Source organism: Labrus bergylta, chromosome 4 (genome assembly GCF_963930695.1).
Source record: "Labrus bergylta chromosome 4, fLabBer1.1, whole genome shotgun sequence".
Lineage (NCBI taxonomy): Eukaryota > Metazoa > Chordata > Actinopteri > Labriformes > Labridae > Labrus > Labrus bergylta.
Genome location: NC_089198.1, coordinates 18,076,616 through 18,095,711, shown reverse-complemented (window position 1 = coordinate 18,095,711; position 19,096 = coordinate 18,076,616). Strand labels below are relative to the sequence as shown.

At 37.6% G+C, this 19,096-nt stretch overlaps 1 protein-coding gene across 1 annotated transcript; it reads right to left on the bottom strand.

Moving 5' to 3' along the window:
- Positions 1 to 11,399: 11,399 nt before the first annotated feature.
- Positions 11,400 to 17,716, bottom strand: metap1d (methionyl aminopeptidase type 1D (mitochondrial)). Its single transcript, XM_020657224.3, has 10 exons — positions 17,571 to 17,716; positions 15,934 to 16,082; positions 14,849 to 14,998; positions 14,614 to 14,762; positions 13,383 to 13,425; positions 13,100 to 13,263; positions 12,917 to 13,014; positions 12,611 to 12,658; positions 12,448 to 12,526; positions 11,400 to 12,049 (listed from the first exon to the last, which is right to left on the bottom strand). The coding sequence occupies exons 1-10, from the start codon at positions 17,608 to 17,610 to the stop codon at positions 11,965 to 11,967; spliced, it is 1,005 nt and encodes a 334-aa protein (XP_020512880.2). The 5' UTR covers positions 17,611 to 17,716; the 3' UTR covers positions 11,400 to 11,964.
- Between the last annotated feature and the right edge of the window lie 1,380 nt (positions 17,717 to 19,096).

Genomic DNA, 19,096 nt, shown 5'->3' with positions numbered 1-19,096 from the left:
CACACACACACACACACACACACACACACACACACACACACACACACACACACACACCCTCACCTCAAACAGCCTGGATGGTTAACTTATTGTCATTTTGGGAGAAAAGATTGTGTTTCTTTTGTCAGCTTGTAGGAAATCAATGCTGCAACCCAATCAGGTCAATGGGGCCTCAAGCTTTGTCAAAACAAATAATCAGCAATAAAAAAAAGTGCTTCAGGCTACACATTTGCAGCTTCTTATGGTAGACAGCTTTGTATAAAGACTGTTAAAGGACGGCTGTTAAACTCCCTTGGTAAAACAGGCATAAACAAAATAGCCTATATTTTAAATCCCACAAGAGGGAAATGCTGGCAAACTACCCAGTGACATAAAAGTGCGAGCCGCCCAACTGTTCCACGCTCTCACAGTAAATTGTGTTTTCTGACTTTCTTGAAGTTAACATGGGGAAAACGCGGGTGAGTCAATACACAGTAGTTCTTTTTGCGAGAGATTTCCCTGTTGGCTTTAAGTGATCAGTCTCAACAACATTAGAAGTACAAAATGATGCTCAATATAATGCCACAATACGTTGCAACAATACATCACAGTACTCAACAATACTATACAATAAAAGACAATAAGATGCAATATGATACACGGCCACAAGTGAACTATATCACAGTACCCATATAATATAATATGATACCGTAGAGTTCTATTCTATTCTATTCAATACTTGACACTGTATGGTACAGTGCTCTTTTACATTATAGGATATTATACAATGAGATATAATAAACGTAATGATTTTTGTCTTGGACTTGGCCACAAAAAACACATCAAAACAAACAATAATCAATGATCTGGACGACAAGAGAAAGGTGGGAACAGAGAAATGTCAAGATAAAGATGTGTTTTTGTAATTGAGATATGCCCAGATACATTGCTACACTCTAAGAAATTGCTGTAAATTTACAAGGAAATTTCATCAGTATGATCCTATCATGTTTAAATACAGGACTTTACTGTATTATAACGGTTTATAACAATATTTTACTGTATTATTGCTTGAAAGAAACAAAACGGTAATTTACCGTATTTTTTGCAATGCATTTGTCTTAACATTTTAAGCTGCAATTTTAAAGGCACTGTTTATTTATTATTTTAAAACATGGTGTTTTATAACATGACATGCAAGGATTAATTAATCAAATCACTAGGTTTAGAAAATAAATATATTGTATCCATTTTGATAGAAGGAAATGAATCTATAGTATTTACAATTCACAATAAAAATCTGCAACTATACCTCTTGTGAAGAAGTGTAAATAAACAGTATTAAACAGTTAATTCTTTCAACAGTATTTTCCTGTTAACGTTTTAAACAACAGCTTTTTGCTGTATTTAAAAAAACGGTAGAAAACTGTAAACAGCAATATACTGTTCATTTTACAGTAACTTTCTGGCAACCCTACAGCCAGTTGTTTACCATTTTTTAACAGGGGAATTTCTAAGTGTGTAGGATCTAGAAACTGAGAGATACAAAGCCAGAAAATAGTCAAAGTTTACATTTACAATCTTTCCAGCACTCTCCTTTAGACTGATAAATGCCATATCAGCCCAGTGTCTGTGTCTTCTGTAATGATTCATGAGATGAGTCACAGTGCCAAAAGCAGCCAGCAGACACTAGATTGGACACAACACCCGCACATTGACACTCTCTCTCACTAGATGGTTTTCAAGGCATTCCATGAGACACTGATCCCAAAGTCTGTCCTAGCAGCACAGCATTTCAGCAGACAACGCAGGCTTTGTCTGTCTGGGCATAGAGAGAGAGGGCAGACACAGAGAGGGAGAGTGATAAAAAAGAAGCTGCCCACATACAGTAGAAGAGGCACAAATAATGGTGGAAGAGGGGGCTGCAGAGAGGGAAAGTGCAGGGGAAGAATGTGGTTATACAGATGTCTTGATGATCTTCGCTAAGGATTAGCTCTTTGCTTCAGTAAGAGTTTACCTTTCATCTTTAGTATCCAAATACACAAAAAAAGATAAGAAGATATGGTGCATTTGAAATGTTAACAATTTCAAGTTTCAAAGCTTTAAAAAAAACATTTGTCACATATCTTAGATGTCATGATAACACCATCTTGAAGTAAATCTCCCTCTGTAAAGTTATGGAATCCATAAATCATGTGACAGTCACCCTAGTGACTTTATTTCTGCATCGTGTTGTTGTTTCTCTGGTACAATCTAAGCTTGGGGTTTGTTCAGGTTCCAGGTAGGAGCAGCAGCCAGCTGCAGGAACAGCAATGATTAATGCTTCTGTCTGCAGAAGGTCAGAAACAGGAATGAACCATATCGCTGATAAGATACAGCGGAGTGTTGAGGTGTGTTAGCTTAGCTCAGTCTTTGCTTCTGGATTTCTTTTGTAAAGTAAACAGCCCCTCCCAAATAAACTGATAACCCGGAATAAGAAACTTCCTCTTTCTGAAATAAGCTTTTAGTGTTCAACTTTTCAGCGTCTCCCACTTTGAATCAGCTTAAAACCCCTTCATTTGTTTCATTGTATCTTTTCAAATGTCTAATCTACACAACTCACACACAGCCTGTCAATAAGATTATCCCTCCGTTTCTTCTTCTCCTCTGCTATCCTCCAGGGAAATAAAGGTCACACATCTCGTCCACTCTTTGACAGACCCAGAGGCGGCTGCTGCTACAGTTGTGTGTCGAACAGCTGACATTCATTCACAATTTAGTGACAAAATAACAAAAATCAAATAGCAAATAATGAAGAGTTGACAAACAGCTCCCGCCTTTTAATACACAAAAGTATCAGGGATTGTAACACCCAGTCCTTTTGATAAATCTAAACACTGATAAGAGTTTTTAGATCAGACTTTTAAAATAACAAAATAACAGTTAGATACATCTCCAAACTGGTTTCCTCATTATTGTTGTGTTATTGCTGGTTTACTCAGAGTCAGAAACACAAATGGCACATCATCATAATGTGTTGGCCATGAGGGCTCCCTGTCTTAAAGAGATTTTACTCAATCTTTGTGATAATATCACAATACATGTTATTAAGGCCTCCAACACGTTGCATACCTTTTTAACTATCTCTACCGAATTCAGAATTGAGACATGAGTGTGTTTTTTGAGTATGTTCAGTATTGTGAAAGCAGAGGAGTAAAAACCTTGCCCTGGGTACTAAAGTAGAGGAATGAGAGTCAAAGCGATGTTCTCTGACACACACGCACAGGTTAAAATTCAGTGCCTGGACTTGCCCGAGCCACAGCCCTGCATTTGTTCTTGGAGCTTTAGCAATAAGGGAAAACAAACGCACACTCACCTGAGGGTGTGGCGCAACGAGCCGAGTGGTAGGGTGTGTGTTTTTATGACACTGTAGAAACATAGCCTTGGGATACTGATAAATGCTTGCGCACACACACACACACACAGGCACAATCTGTTACACAATGACATTGAACTCCAAACCCTTGATCTTTCACAACTTCAACACATGAATGCACTTTCTCTGAGAACCACATTCAGATCAGAAAAGTTGGTAAAAAAAAAATCTTTTAGCTGAAAACCAGTCATACAAGAAGAAACAGGAAGTCGAAAAATTGTGCAGCTCTTCTCATTACAGCAGGCCGAAAGGGTTACAGACAGCGTACAGTATATATTTCAAATTGAAAACATTTGGGGAAAGTGCAGTTATCGGCGAGAGATATCTAAAATAGTGATTGTCTGTAAGGTTCATTAGAAACAACAGCCAACAGGCAGTCGAACAAACTTAGCATAAAGATTGGAAATATTGGAAATGCCAGTTGCACTTTGTCCTACGATAAAATATTCCATCTCTAAATGTCTCAAAACAAATCAGAAACAAAACACAATAATGAAGCATTAGGGGTGTTGATTGGCTTATTCTGTTACCTTTAGACAGCTTCATAGCTCATTCGTCTTGTGTCCAGTTTTTGCTAAATAGGTTGATTATGTTAAAGTCTAATACCCATATAAATCATGATTTTTTTAACCCCCCCCATAAGTTTCTTGAGGGGGCTGTTTGTATCATGTGCTGCAAAAACAGAGAGAAAACAAAGCTATCAGTAAGCAATCAAGTGACATTGTGGGGACAAATGTCACATGTGTATTCCCCTATGAGGGATCTCTCATTTACAGTATTGATCCTATTTCTTAGGAGGACTTATACTCACAGCCGAAACATATTCTCAGTGCATGCTGTAAGAGATCCTTTCCCCTCGTTGATGAGTGTATTGATTACAGCAGTAATTGATGCCTTCTCATGTCTAGCAGTGCTGTAAAACCTTTGGGACAATGCAACCCCCCTTTTGCATATATACCTCCCAGAAGAGTGCTAAATGTGTGTGTCTGAGCCCTGGCTAGAGAATGTAATATGAGATGGCAGTATTGTAGGAGAGGATCGTGGGCCCAGGTGTGCTTCAAAAAGATGTTAGCTAACTTGAGGGAGGTTCATAGTGTGAAAAAAAACTCTCATTGTGTTCAGCTTTCTCCTCAAGGATTCAAGTTGGCAGTCGACGATCAAATTCTTGTCATTGTCTCTGACGTCAAAGATCATGTGTCTAATTCCAAGAGATCAAGAGAAAATAGGGTGACATTTTCCAGGGGAATAAAAAATACTTTTTTTCCTGCTTTCAAGCTTCTATAAAAAAAAATCCCAAACATATGGTGTGTGGGTATCGTGGTGGGCAGTAAGCTCCCTTCTGTTTGTGTTTTTGTGGATGTCAGACATGAAGACAACAGAGGTATACAGTAAGCATTTATCAAAGGCCTACTATAGATGCCTCAGGTGATGCAAACCATGTACACACACACACACAACATCCCTTCTATTAGTTTACCAGTTTTCTTTGGTTGTTAAGACTCAGGAAGGGTGTCAATGGAACAAAGAGACACAAAAAAGCCAGAAAGATACACCCAGAAATCAAAGCTTTGCACATGGTATTGTTGGATAGCTTGTGTTCCTGATCTGTGGTCTGGGAGCAAAGGATCACTTCTCTAAAAATATTTGAAAGACAAAAGGCATTCTTTGCTATTAAAGAGTCAAGAGGTCAAAAGAGAAAGTTTTCCAACTTGTAAATGTCAATCAAGAGGGGAGCCTCCCTGCGCTAGTCTGGTGACTTGAATTTACGAGCGTCTCCTAGTGCTGCATCCATCACCCACGCATTCTTACACATTAACTGTAACTTGTGACACATAGACTCCTTATGGCCCAATTTGACTCCAAAACAGCTCTCATACATGTGCTAAGCCTTAGACAAGAGGTAGCAAAGATTCAGTACTCTGTTGCACCTTTTTCAAATGTAATATTTGATCATATTTTGCCTACTTAATGATACTTTCATATCCTGTGATGTATAAAAGATTTGTAGGCATAGCTCCAGGGGAAGCAATGACCGTTTGTTTACATTTCAGTAAAAAATTACATAACTAAAAACATGCTTAACTAAGATGAAACACATCAGCATAATATCGTTGTCATTGTGAGCATGTTAGCTTGCTTAGATTAGCATTCATCTATAATTAAAGGATGGGAAAATAAACCATGTATCAAACATGCTGACATTAACCTTAAGCTCAAAGCCTCAAGATGGTAGACGTGTAACCATTATACATGCTAACATTAGCATGTTGGTATAAGCTGCCATTGTGAGCATGCACATGGTTAAATCAGCATTTTGATTAAAGCTAATGAGGAACTTTTGTTTTATGTCGACCCCTGTCAACAAAGCTGTACCTTTAACATGTTTATTGATCTCTACCTGTGCATGTAAGTATTGTTCTGTAGCATATAATTCTGATCTTTTTTAGCGCTCAAGTCTCTCTATTTGTTTTTTGTCGGTTATCAGTATCAATTCATTATCATAAGTTTCAGTCTGTTTATGCAGCTTCTGTCTCACAGCTCTGAAACCAACATATGCCTCAAATATGATTATGTGTAAATTGAAGACCATGACTATGGTCATACTCACAAAGTAGCCTATTGTCAACATGTTGGCATTGTCATTGTGAGTCTTGAAGTATGCTGCAATCAGCAAGTACATAAAAGATGATGAACATGGCAAAAATGATATGCGTACAATTACCATCTAAACATTATCATTGTAAGCATGTTAGCATTCTTGAATTATTTCAGATAGTGGGTATGGTAAACATGATTGATGCTTCTATTAGCAGCATCGTCATGGTGAGCAGGTTAGCATGCTAACTTTTAGTGAACAGCTTTAAGATCACACATGCTAATATCGGCATGTTAGCATTATCATTGCAAGCTGATATTAGCAATAAGCTCAAACACTTGCTGTACAGCCTAACAGAGGTGCTTTCATTTTCTTTAGTATATTTACAGTCAATGTTTAGTATATAAAAAGGCTGAAAAATGAAACAACATATGGAGATAAAATGATTGGATATTGGATATAATTTACATTAAGCAACAGCTGCTGATGTGTTCATGCTTAGAGGGTGTGAAGATTAATTTACCACCTCCAAGCTGGGTTTAGAAAATGGTTCCTTCCTAAAATAAATGAGTCGTGAGGTGTTTGACTCATTTAACCTTTCCTCATGGTGAAGAAAGCCATTCATTGTGACGATATCAGTATTACATGTCCTAACACAGTTTACTTCCAACTAATAAACTCAGCTGTTTTCGTACAGCCTCCAGGTGCTCTGTCCCAACAAAAAGGGTTCATCAACTTCAGCACATGCTGTGCATCAGTGTGTCAGACAGATCTGCCTCTACAGGTCTGAAAATGATGTGTCACTTTGCTCATACCACGATTCATAGGTCACCAAGGAAACCAGGAATTCCTGTGGTGCCCCTCAGTGAGATCCCAGGCAAGTGTGATAAGTAACGGTCTCACTCTCACAGACATAAAGATGTAGGTTTGCACACATGGTATGTGAGGACGTGGGAGAAACAAATTGACCTCATCATCCAGAAGTTGCAGAACAGTTTAACTGTCGGATGAGTATAGCATAACAAAACACACACCAAGGTGTGTACTTCAGGGAATCAGAAATGTCTTTATTTATATCCAGTACTGTAACACCCAATGAATGTCATGGAGGCATAATGTGTCTGTGTGTGTGCATGAGTGTGTGTTTGTGGAGCCACCATTGTTTCTTAACCAATGTGCTTCTGCAACGTGGTAAGGCAATGTGAAATCAAAATCTTGGACACCAATATGACGCAGTTGCAGAATAAACTTAAAAGTAGAAAAGCATAATGACAGTAGAGCGTTGTTATTGATTTGATGGATTGATGACTTAGTTGTGTTGTCTATAAACACGCAAATAACAAAAAAGAAACATAAATGCAAAAATCCTACACTTAGTTTACACCATTATAAAATAAAGAACTGTCTCTATAATGCTATTCTGTTACACAATTTACCTTTGGGGCGGCTGTAGCTCAGTGGTAGAGTTGGTCATCTCTCAACAGCAAGGTCAGGGGTTAGATCCCAAGCTCCTGCAGCCACATGTCCGATGTGTCCTTGGGCAAGACACTTAACTCCAAGTTGCTCCTGTTGCTTCATCTGCGGCGTATAAATGTGTATGAATGTGATAGCTAATACTAATGGCCACTTTACATAGTAGCCTCTGCCATCACTGTAAATAGGAAGGTGTGACCTGCGTTGTAAAAGTGCTTTGAGTAGTCAAAAGACTGGAAAAACACTTTACGAGCTCAAATCCATTTACCTTGAAGTTCCAATCTTCTGCTGACTGATTATACTGATACTGGTGCATCTCATATAATTAGAAAATTGGGAATAAGTTAGTTTTTCCGTATTTAATTCAAAAACTGAAACATTCATATGTAATAGATTCATTAGATATAAAGTGTAATATACCTGACCTTTGGTAGTGGACTTCAGCTTGTCTGCATTGTTGGGTCTGGTGTCTCTCATCTTCCTCTTGACAATACTTCATAGCTTCTCCATGGAGGTCTAAGGTTTCCACAGTTAGTGATTTGGGGTGCCATGTCATCTGCTGGTGTTTGGTCCACTGTGTTCTATCAAGCCCAGAGTCAATGCAGCTGTCAACGTCTACCGAGAGATTTTAAAGCGGTTGTTCTTAACTGGTGGGTCAGGACCCAGAGGTGGGTTGTGCAGCCATTTTCTGTGGGTCGTGAATGTGTGTCATAGAGTGTAAATAAAGTCTGTTTAGCACTTTCTTAACATGTTTGTTTTGTTTAGTTTCTCGCTTCTGTCACATGTTTTGTACCAACCGAGGTCCAGACTGCTCAATTTTTCAGTAAATAAATATGATGGTTGTAAAATGTCAGAAATTTTGGGCCCGATTTTTCACTGAGGAGTTGGCGGTGGGTCCTGAAGCTATACGAGTTGAGAATCACTGTTTTAGTGCACTTCATGCTTCCATCTGCTGAAAAGCTTTATGGAGATACTGATTTCCTCTTCCAGCAGGACTTGGTACCTGCCCACAGTGCCAAAACCAGTAACTGGTTTGCTGACCATGGTCATACATATGTATATATTACTGTGCTTGCTTGGCCAGCCAACTCAACTGACCTGAACCCCACAGATGACATTTTGTTTTTTTGTACATTACCACATACTACATGTCTGAAAAATTGTGTCTATCAGTTCTTCTTTTGTTATATTTTGATTGGTTGTTCAGAACTACTGCTCAGTTATGTAACATGTTAGGTAAAATTTAATAGGTCTGTTCCTTATATAATGTTGTAGGTGGAATGTTTGCACTACAGAGATGCCCTGGTCATCTACACTAACCCCTAGTACTTTTATTATGGCAATTTAATGAACAATATGGAGATCTAGTATGGGAACAAAGTACACTGGATTTCTTTTACTTTTTTGTGGCTTAACCCAAACCAAATGTTTTGAAAACTTTTGAAATAGATAATGGTCAAATATTTTGGTAAAACAAATCAAAATGTCCATCTTTGTGGATGGAAAAAACTAAGGATAAGGATTTTTTCATATGACTGGATGATAGAACAATTAGCTTTACCATCAAACATCTCTAAGATAGTCCATATGCTAACCAAAACATAGCAGGAAGAAATACAACCTTCCATGTTAAAATCTTTATTAATAAAAGCTATCACATTTTTTAAACTGTTTTTTTTTGTGATTGAACACTGATGAGGTCCCTAACATAAACAGGCAAGGATCACAAGAGAACTGCAGAGCTCGAGGAGAGAGGAGGAATGAGTCTCAACATGCAGGAGAAGAATGAGAGACTGAAGAGAAAATTCATGACCACAATCCAAAACACCTCACCCTGCCACTCCCTGCTCCTCCCTCAATCCTCCCGTCTCACCCAGCTCCACTCCCCCCTGATATCCTCCCAAAGCTCTCTGCATTCACTTTCTCTCTGTCTTGCTTTCAAACCTCATCTGTGTATCTTTGAGATTTTTTAGATGTTTTGATATTAATTAATCATGTGCTAATGGAAGCCATTCAGAAATATTTACACAACCAATGCTCTGATTCACAGGAAGCTCACACTCCCACAACAGAAACACAAACACACATTAAATTAAATGACTAGTAGTGTTTGTTACAGTGAGAAGAATAGCATTTTAAAATTGATCGCTCAAAAGAATTAGTAGAATCTGGTCCCTCCCTTCATTGAATATTTGGAGAATATATCATTTCCAACATCTTGAATGTCAAGGTCATTCATAGACTGACATTTTGACTCTATGTTTCTGAATGTTAAAACATGCTTTGGTAGTACCTTGTAATGTGTAATATGTTTTACCACCTAAACTGCTGACTAAATGCTTGTAACCCTTATCATGCCAGTACCTTCGTCAAATAAAATCATATGTGAATCATTTCCTGGCTGGACATGACCAGACTCCTGATTAGCTTACCCACCTTTCTTTGCCTAATCCTTCCTGCCCCACCCACAAACTCGCAGTGGCATGTGCGCAGAAACACACACACACACACACACACACACACACACACACACACACACACACACACACACACACACACACACACACACACACACACACACACACACACACACACACACACACACACACACACACACACACACACACACACACACACACACACACACACACACATTTGGCAGGAAGAGAAAACACACCCAGTGGGTTGGAATCCAAATTGTACTCTTTTTTTTTTTCTGTGATGCATCCATATGCCACAATGACTTCCTCCCTTACAGCTACAAAAAAAATAAAATCATGATGAACCTCTAATTGTACAACCAACTATGTGAAGACTTCAACCACATACTGCACATTGTAATCCAACGTTCGTTTAATTAACACACCTATAATTTTGTTGCCATAATCATAGTGAGAAACGGGAGAAGTTTTGTCTAAGCTTGTTTCAGTTAACATTATAAAAATTGAGAAGAGGTGAGACAGAAAAAGTCTTGTCTGATATTTGATCTCTTTTCTTTAACTGAACCGACTGCAGATAAAGAAAATATAAATAGAAGGGAGGAATCTATAAAGAAATAGATGTGCAACAGATGTTGCTCTGCCTGGAAATCGTTTTTTCTCTCTGGCTTGTACACACTTGTTCATCATTCTCTTCAATCTATGTATACTAGCTAGACTTGAAAACAGACTGGAGATGTTATGAAATATGCTCATCATATTAGGCAGCTGAGCAAAAAGTCATACCATGGGGGAAGTTTGCAACAGTGATTTATCATCACTATATTTCTACTGCTATATTGTGTGTAAGAGCAACTGTAACGCACAATTTTCACCCTTGAAATAACTAAGTATTTCGGATTCTGATTATTGAAGCTTAGTCATGAAATAGTTCTTATTATGATGAGGAGACGTGTTGAAATATACTGAGATTAAGTGTTTTCCACCATATGGTTATGTTGGATGTGTGTTGCACATCAGGACTAAGACTTCAGGCTGACTTTAATGTTCCGGTATATGCTGCCATCTACTGGCTGTACTCGACCTCACAGTATTCTCTAAGAGGCAGAACTCTATTGAAATTGGAGTCTTCAAACTGTAAAAAACAAAAGATGTCCAATTTTTATATTTCAGACAGATAATGGAGGGTGCACAATTGTCTTGATCCTTAAAGTCAACACCCTGTAAATGTCAGTACTTTATCAAATCACAGTAATGTTGGCTGTTAGGCTTTTTTCAAGTATGATTGCAGTGTTTTGTCAGACCAGCTTTATGAATAATATATTTAATTGTTTTAGACTGCAAACTAAATTCGCGAAAATAAATGTAGGGTTTAATTTTCCATAATTGAATGATATACCTTGAAATGTAAAGACAACCCAAAGAGTAACCATTTAGACAAAGGTAACCAGTAAGTGAGATTTTTAAAAAAAGACAGAAAATATAACTGAATAGTAAATGACATAACTAAAGGAGTTTTATTTTATTAAATAATAGTAGAATCTTACATGATCTGGGGGTAAGTCCTGTCCAAGGACCTTTTTGTCTTATTCCAGTGTCACTGTTGCTGTCACCACAATAACTATCCAACTAAAAGGAAAAGAAAACTTCACACATCTGTCAGTTTGAAATAATTATATTCAATTTGACCACTGGAGGGCTAACATAAGGAAAGACTGAATCCCGGCAGCATTGGATTCCCATACTAAGATTAAAGATGCAGACACTTTCTCTCTATGTTCCAGTCTCGAGTAAAAATACCACCTTAGTCAACGTGAATATACAGATACTGTACGTGTGATGAGCCCATTTTTATTTTAAAAATAAATAAGAAATTTGATTTAATGGTTTTATTTATAATACTTTACAGGAAGAAACATATAAAACGTGTTTCTAACTGTAAAGGTAGAAATACATTTGAGTCTTGGTGAGTCATCATTTAAGTCCCTTGGCCGTGTTTTGTTGTAGTGTGTAAACAGATTTCTAACATTTCATGAAAGGGTAAGGAGGTAGAGTTGTGCAGGTCAGAGATTGCTCTCTTCTGGTAGTCTAGTGAGAATCTCCACTCCGTCAGATGTGATGACCACCGTGTGTTCAAACTGAGCCGACCTGCAAGAAGGACAATCAAGTCAAAACACAATGCACATGTAAGATTTTAAAGGAAATTTCAACCTTTTTTAGAATTGTGCGTTCTAGCTTTATCCTCATTTCTGTGGCTAAGTATGGAACTGGAGCAAGGAGGCAATTAGCTTAGCTTAGCATAGAGTCTGGAAGCAAGGGGAAACTGCTAGCCGGATCTCTCTACAGATCAACAATGATTTAAAAGGCACTTAAAAGGTTGATTCATTAGAATACTGTATCTCACGAGGTACACTTCCACACACAAGCAGTTGTGTTAAAAAAACAAGTTGAGGCTTTTTACAACTTTGGAAACAATTAAATTACTTTACTAATATATCTGCAAATAAATCACAGTGCAAAGACATCTCTGGTTGTCCACCATGTACCTTTTATCATCTGCAGACACCGCTGTCCACTTGTCCTTCAGGATTTTAAACTCTGCAGAACCCTCCATCAGTATGGGCTCTAAAAATGCACACACACTATCAGCCAAAAAGTCATTCAAAGCAGCATTTTAATGAGAACAAATAAATGCAAAAGGCTACTCGCCTATTGTAAAAGCCATCCCTTCATCCATAGTCATGTCATTGTCGTTAGCTGAAAAGAGAGATAATCAGGATTTTCTTTAAAAAAAGAACTTTTGGAAATGTGTATGGTTTGCATGTGAAAACTTTCACTCATTTTGCAGTGATATCACAATTACAGTGTACAATGTATTATGTGAAGTCAGTCCTTACAATATAACAAAAACCTTATATAAGTCAAAGTATTTTTGGACAGTGCAAAGTATATGGTATGTGCACGCAATGTCACACACGTGATGCACGCATGGGAGGATTGTGTGTGAAAACTTACCATGGTGCCAGATCTCAGGATGGCAATGAAAGTAGGAGCCAATTCCATGCCCAATGAAATAAGGACAGACCTGAAAGCCACTGGCATGGGCTATTTCACTGTCAGCAGTAAAAAAAAAAAAAAACTTTAAGCTCGCACTTTAGAGAATTATCATTGTGTGCAATACGTTGTGAGTGTGTCTACCTGATAGTGTTTCCAATAACACAAAGCTGTGCACCAGGCTTGCAAGTAGCGATTGCCTCATCTCTGCAACGTCTGGCTGTTTCCACCAGTCGCTGCCCAACTTCATCCACCTGGCCAATTAAGAAGGTTTCTGAGGTGTCACCATGGTAACCATCCAGGTATACCTGAATACACATGAATAGGCAGAAATCTATAATTAAAAAAGTATTACTGGAGCTAATCACATTTTCAGTAACATTTTCCCCCAGCGACTTTATGTTAGTGTGGTAAGGCATAAACTCACAGTGACATCGATGTTGATAATATCTCCATCTTGAAGTTGCCGACTGCAGGGCACATATAAACAAAAACATTATGGTGCATTCAAAGACTTACAGGGGCTGACAAATGGAAAGGTCAACTCAACCTATATTATGGAAAACTAAGCAGCATATATGGAACCAATGCAAACTAAAAAAGCACATGCAAAAGTCCAAAACAAATGCAACGAATGGAATGCGCTTTGAATGAACAAATGTGCTGCAAAAATCTGTAACAACTGCATTAAAATCTAACATGGGTGATTTAAAGTGAATCGGGCCTGAACATTTACACTGGAGATGAGGAAGTTGAGTGGAGATTCTGTCGGGGAAGCCACATGATGCCTGGAGTTAGCGCTAGCTGTAGGGTTGCTGAGCCTTTGCATGTGTTGGTCCCCATAAAGAATCCCTTACATTATCCACATAAACATAAATACACAAATATATATTCTTTTTATGAGGCAGTTTTTTTTTTTACCACTGTAACTTTTGCTGCTTTGCTAAAGTGCTCATGATGGATAGGCCGGGTATTTGTAATATAGCAAATGACATAACATAACAATGAGTATGGTCTTTTTACCTCTTTACCTCTTTTGTAAAGTGTCTCGAGATAACACTTGTTATGAGTTGACGTTTTACAAATGAAAATGTAATTGACTGATTGATATTCAAAGAAAACAAACTTTTTTAATATTAAGAATACAGTAGGTCCCGCATCTCTGTTTTCATGTTGAGTGATATTAAACAGTGATAAAACCATCTTACTGCTGATTAAATAGTACAGCACAAAATGCTCATAACAAAGCAAAATAAAAAATAAAACAATTCGGCATTAGGTATTCTTAATTTAGTAAAGGAGCCAGACTTCAATGCTTCTCCTTTCGAAGGTAACGGAATACATATGTTTAGTCCCACAAGGCCCATCACATCCGTGTTTTTTAACATTCTGCTGTCTGGAAACAAATTGAAGTATTTTCAGAAAGCATTTTTCAGTCACATGTTAAAACATATAGATATGATGGCTATGGTGGGACTTTCCATGCTTTCCCATTAACTTCAACAAGAATTGCACACAAGTCCAGCACCAATGAAAAGAAAAATGTAAAAGAGTACATTACCCTTCCTATTTCTGTTACTTTTAACATGCTCAGTATGGCTACACAGCCCCAGAAAGCAGTGATTTAAATATTAAGAGTGAATGCCCTCCCTGTTTACCTGTCAGGTATGCCATGACAGACCACGTTGTTCACAGATGTACACACCGACTTTGGGAAACCTCCATATCTCAGAGGGGATGGGTAGGCATTGTGCTTGATTATATCCTGATGCACGATGAAGTCTATTTCATCTGTTGTCATACCAACCTGGAAGCCAGAGGTCATAATGGTTGTGCTTTTTAATCTTGATATAGAATAAAAAAACATTTCTTACAGTGAGTGAGGCTGCTCACCTTGAGACTGCTTCCAGCAAGCAGCAGTACTTGTCTTGCTAGCTGACATGCTCTGGCAAGACCTTCAATCTGCTCTTGACCTTTGATTTCTATGTAGTCTGGCCATTCTGGGACCAGACCAGTGCCTACATAGTCGGGCCGCACAATGTGCTGCAGTCAGGGAGAAGAGAAAAAAGCAGGTAGGAATGGGGGTGGGGGTCAAATTGCTGTCACAATGTTCCATGAGGGAAAAGAAAGTATATATATCTCTGGCTACAGCCTTGTTAGGAAAACACACAGAAACAAAGCGCTTATCAAAACAGGGTAATTCTTTACAAGCACAATGCTGTTTGCTGTGCCTTTTAGCTGCAGGCTAAGTGAGTTTGTACTTTGAAGTAGACTACATGTACAGCCAGAACATAAACATAAACAGCTAATATGGTTCACTGCTGTCAAACCAGGTTTAGTTCAAGCTCCACACAAACATTAGCATGAATATTTGGAAATCAAAGCATCATAAGTTAGTTAAGACTTTTATGGCCTGCAATTCTCATTATTTTCTTTAACAGCCTGTTACCCGCCTTCTTTGAAAACAGGTCTTCTACATATTCCTTTTAAGTCACCTTTTCACATCAGAAAATCCAGAACTGGGGATGAATGCAGAAGAATCACATGCCTGAATATTTCATATTATCTATAGAGATTAAGTCAGTATTAACTGATTTATTATTCATAATCTCGTCTTTTTTTCATATGGTCTTTTCCACCTGACTAGAGAATCTGAAGACTTCTAAATTAGAATCAAGAAACGTAGAGGTGTCCGATAGTGGTATTCCTAACTGAAGTCATATGTAGAATATACTTTTATTTGAATCCCTACCCCATCTGTATTTCTATTGAGGATTTAACAGCAGACATTTATGTCAGCCTACACACTGGCATTGAAGTCAGAATATGGCCTTGTCGAAAGGAACTAACATAAAGGTTGAAATAGCAGGAATGATAACTACAATATTGTCTCTTGTTTTCAGCAACTCTCTGAAACCCCCAATTAATTTTGGCAGCATCCCTCCCCCTTCCCCCCAACCTGACGTAAGAGGCTCTACCTTTGGTACTGCATAAGCAGGCCTCACAGTCGCAGGACGAACTACATTTTGAGAACTTTTCCACTTTCTCCAGAAGAAGCGACGACGTTGCTGACACAGCAGGGCTGTTGAGGGACCACAACATACTCTCCGTAGTAAGGACCCCAATCCTACAAGAAAAATAAAAAAAAGAAACACAATAAAGAAGGGAAGGATGTCACATTTTTTTGTGACAAGAATATTCATGTTTAGACTGACTGTTATGTGTGTTTTGTTCTGTTTTATGTATTGTGGAAGCTTCATGAAAGGTTACTGAGGAATATGATCATGTCAAAGTAAACAATAACATTATCAACATGTAGATGAGACGACTAGTCGGCGATCGATCACCAGCGATATATGTGTGGTCACAGCCTGTTATTGGGCTCGTGAGCACTTCAGCAAATATAGAACTATATGGGATGTAGAGGCTGATGACCACACTTTGCGTCACTGATCATGTTGTCACCTCCAGTTGGAGTCATAAAGTCTCCCACTCACTTTTATCCAAAAAAAGCACAAATTAAATTAAAGAAGGTCAATAATCATTAAAATGACTTAACTACTAGTCAGGGGTGCAGGCATAAAATGAAGACCCAAGTTCCAAGGCTAAAACAAAATATCTTCAAGACATAAATAGAGAAACTGTTAAATAAAAACTCAGTCAAAAGACCATTAAAACATTTATATACAGTTTTAAATTACATCTGTGTATTTCCTCATAGTTCTGATGGAGAATTTTCCGTAAACAATGTGATGTAGAAGCTAAGGAAGGCTTTGCACCTCTATATTAATGTCCTTGTTATGACCCTAGCATTACTGTGCTGGTTTGTGTCCATTTGTAACAAAAGCACAAAGAGAGGTTTGGATGTGCAATTATCTTCAACATACACTTCAAAATGTTTCTTTTTTCAATCTAATTCATTCACAAACGAGCTGAGTAGGATCTACTTTCACAGCGCATTTAACATTTGGATTTAGTTGATGATGTTATACAATGTTTAAGTGTTGAGTTAATGTAAGTGTTTTAACTAAAAGCTTACTTAACAAAGCTTACTTCTTCTTGTGCTCGGGAAAGGACTTAAATATTTGAGTCGAAAATGTGAAAATGAATTCTTAACATTCAACTTTGACCAAAACATTTAAGATATAATTCAATGTACACATTTCTGACAGTGTTACTTGAAGTATTTGATAATTGCAGAGCATATTACAACAGTATTAACAGGTGTACCTTTAAAATTTGGCACTATGTGCACCTGCTATGGGTAGAATTCAATTTATGATTATATAGTCAATCATAATAAGTCTCAGTTAAAGTAGTAGTACTGTTTAAATACGTTAACATCTAGTTTATGCAATCAAGTAGCGCACAAACTGGACTTCTTCTGGGTAGCAAAGCTCACACATGCTACTCAAACTAGCTACATTAGCTAGCACGTTTGCATTGGTAATAGTAAACACCGCTCCTCTCTTCTAAACATGACCGCTGCTGTCGTATTTCATATAATTGTTGAATAAGTCAATCATTTTTACGTTATTTAGAAACACAGAAGCAGGTATGCAGGTAAGGCAGGTGGTGTAGCTGAGTATGCAGAGTGTTTTAATGTGTGTAATACCTGATCTTGTTAAAAGTCCTGCAGAACAGTGCGCCGCCATGGATTTTTGTTGCTGGTCACGTGGTACAGGAATCACCGTCACGTGACGTTGCGCTGAACAGGACAGTAACCACAGTAACCACAGTAAAGATAAACTTTATTGATCCCCCCGTGGGGGAAATTTGTGCGTTACAGCAGCTCCAGAAAACAGGGGACGGGAATATACTTATTAAAAATAAAAATAGAAGTTAAAAACAGATCAAACATATTTACATCATTTAAATAAAAAATAAAAAATAAAAATAAAAACCGGCAACACACATGAATTTTGCTAACAACTTTATTAAGTTATTATCAAATACAGCAAGTTTAATAATAACAAGAACGAGACTGTAAATTCGAGGTCCTACAAATATACAGAACTGATTTAACTGTAAATAAATTGTAAATTATAAATCTAATTCACTATAGAATGATTAATCATTTATCACTGGGCAATGTTTTAGTGTTTTTCAATATAACGAAATTAACTATACTTATATGAAATTGTGCCCATGCGCACCTCAGTTGAAGTGCCACTGCATGCAAAGATTACGTAAGAACCAGATGTAGTTACACTTTAGACCCGCACGGTGGCGCATTGCTGTCTGAGCAGGTGTGGTATTTTCAAGACTGTATAATCTCCGGGTGCTCCGGTTTTATTCCCAAAACCAACAAGTGTGCTAATAAGATGGACTACAAATCCAAGATCCAGCAGTCATGGTTGTTTATGAAATAAGTAAATAACTAAACAATTGGATCACCTGTGGAGTCATAACGTCAAATTTTGTAGTCAAACTATCATTAAACAAATATGCTTTGTTTGTTTTTCTTTTGATTGTTTTTTTAAATTTTTTTAAAAGAGATTCAATCTAAAAATTGTGTTCTCTTTCCTGCAGTGGGACTTACAAAACAAACAAAGGAAAGGGTAATGATTTAAATATAGTAAAGACTCCTTCCAATTACTTAAATAAACAGTCTTACTGAACTGTTACAAATAGGCTACACATATCCAATGGTTGCAACAGACTTTTCTCCTTGTTATGCTACCTCTATTAATTTTTTGAATATTAGTGAATCACGTAAGAAATCACACAAAAACTACAAGAATAGCAGTCTTCTAACCAAAGAGTGTGGCCAGAGTCCAACCTCAATTGCAATGGGCCCAAAATGTCTCTAATACCCAAACATACCTTTAGATATCTCTGTTCATGAAGCATTATACCACAACAGCAAATAACATTTTTACAAAGTTACATAAGCAATGCCTACACGCCAGTTAGTGCAGAGAATGGTCAGAACCTTATCAGTAACAACAAACAGTAGATATCACATATTGACACCTCACCAGGGTCATTGAGATAAGCTCCCATCTGAATTACAGAAGAAGGGACAACATTTCCCAGCAGGAAAGTAAACACTGTCAAAAGGATGTGGAACTTCAAAATTCCCCTTAATCAACGAATGGGTGACATCAACACGTCAATATCAGATCTGAATTGAAAAGG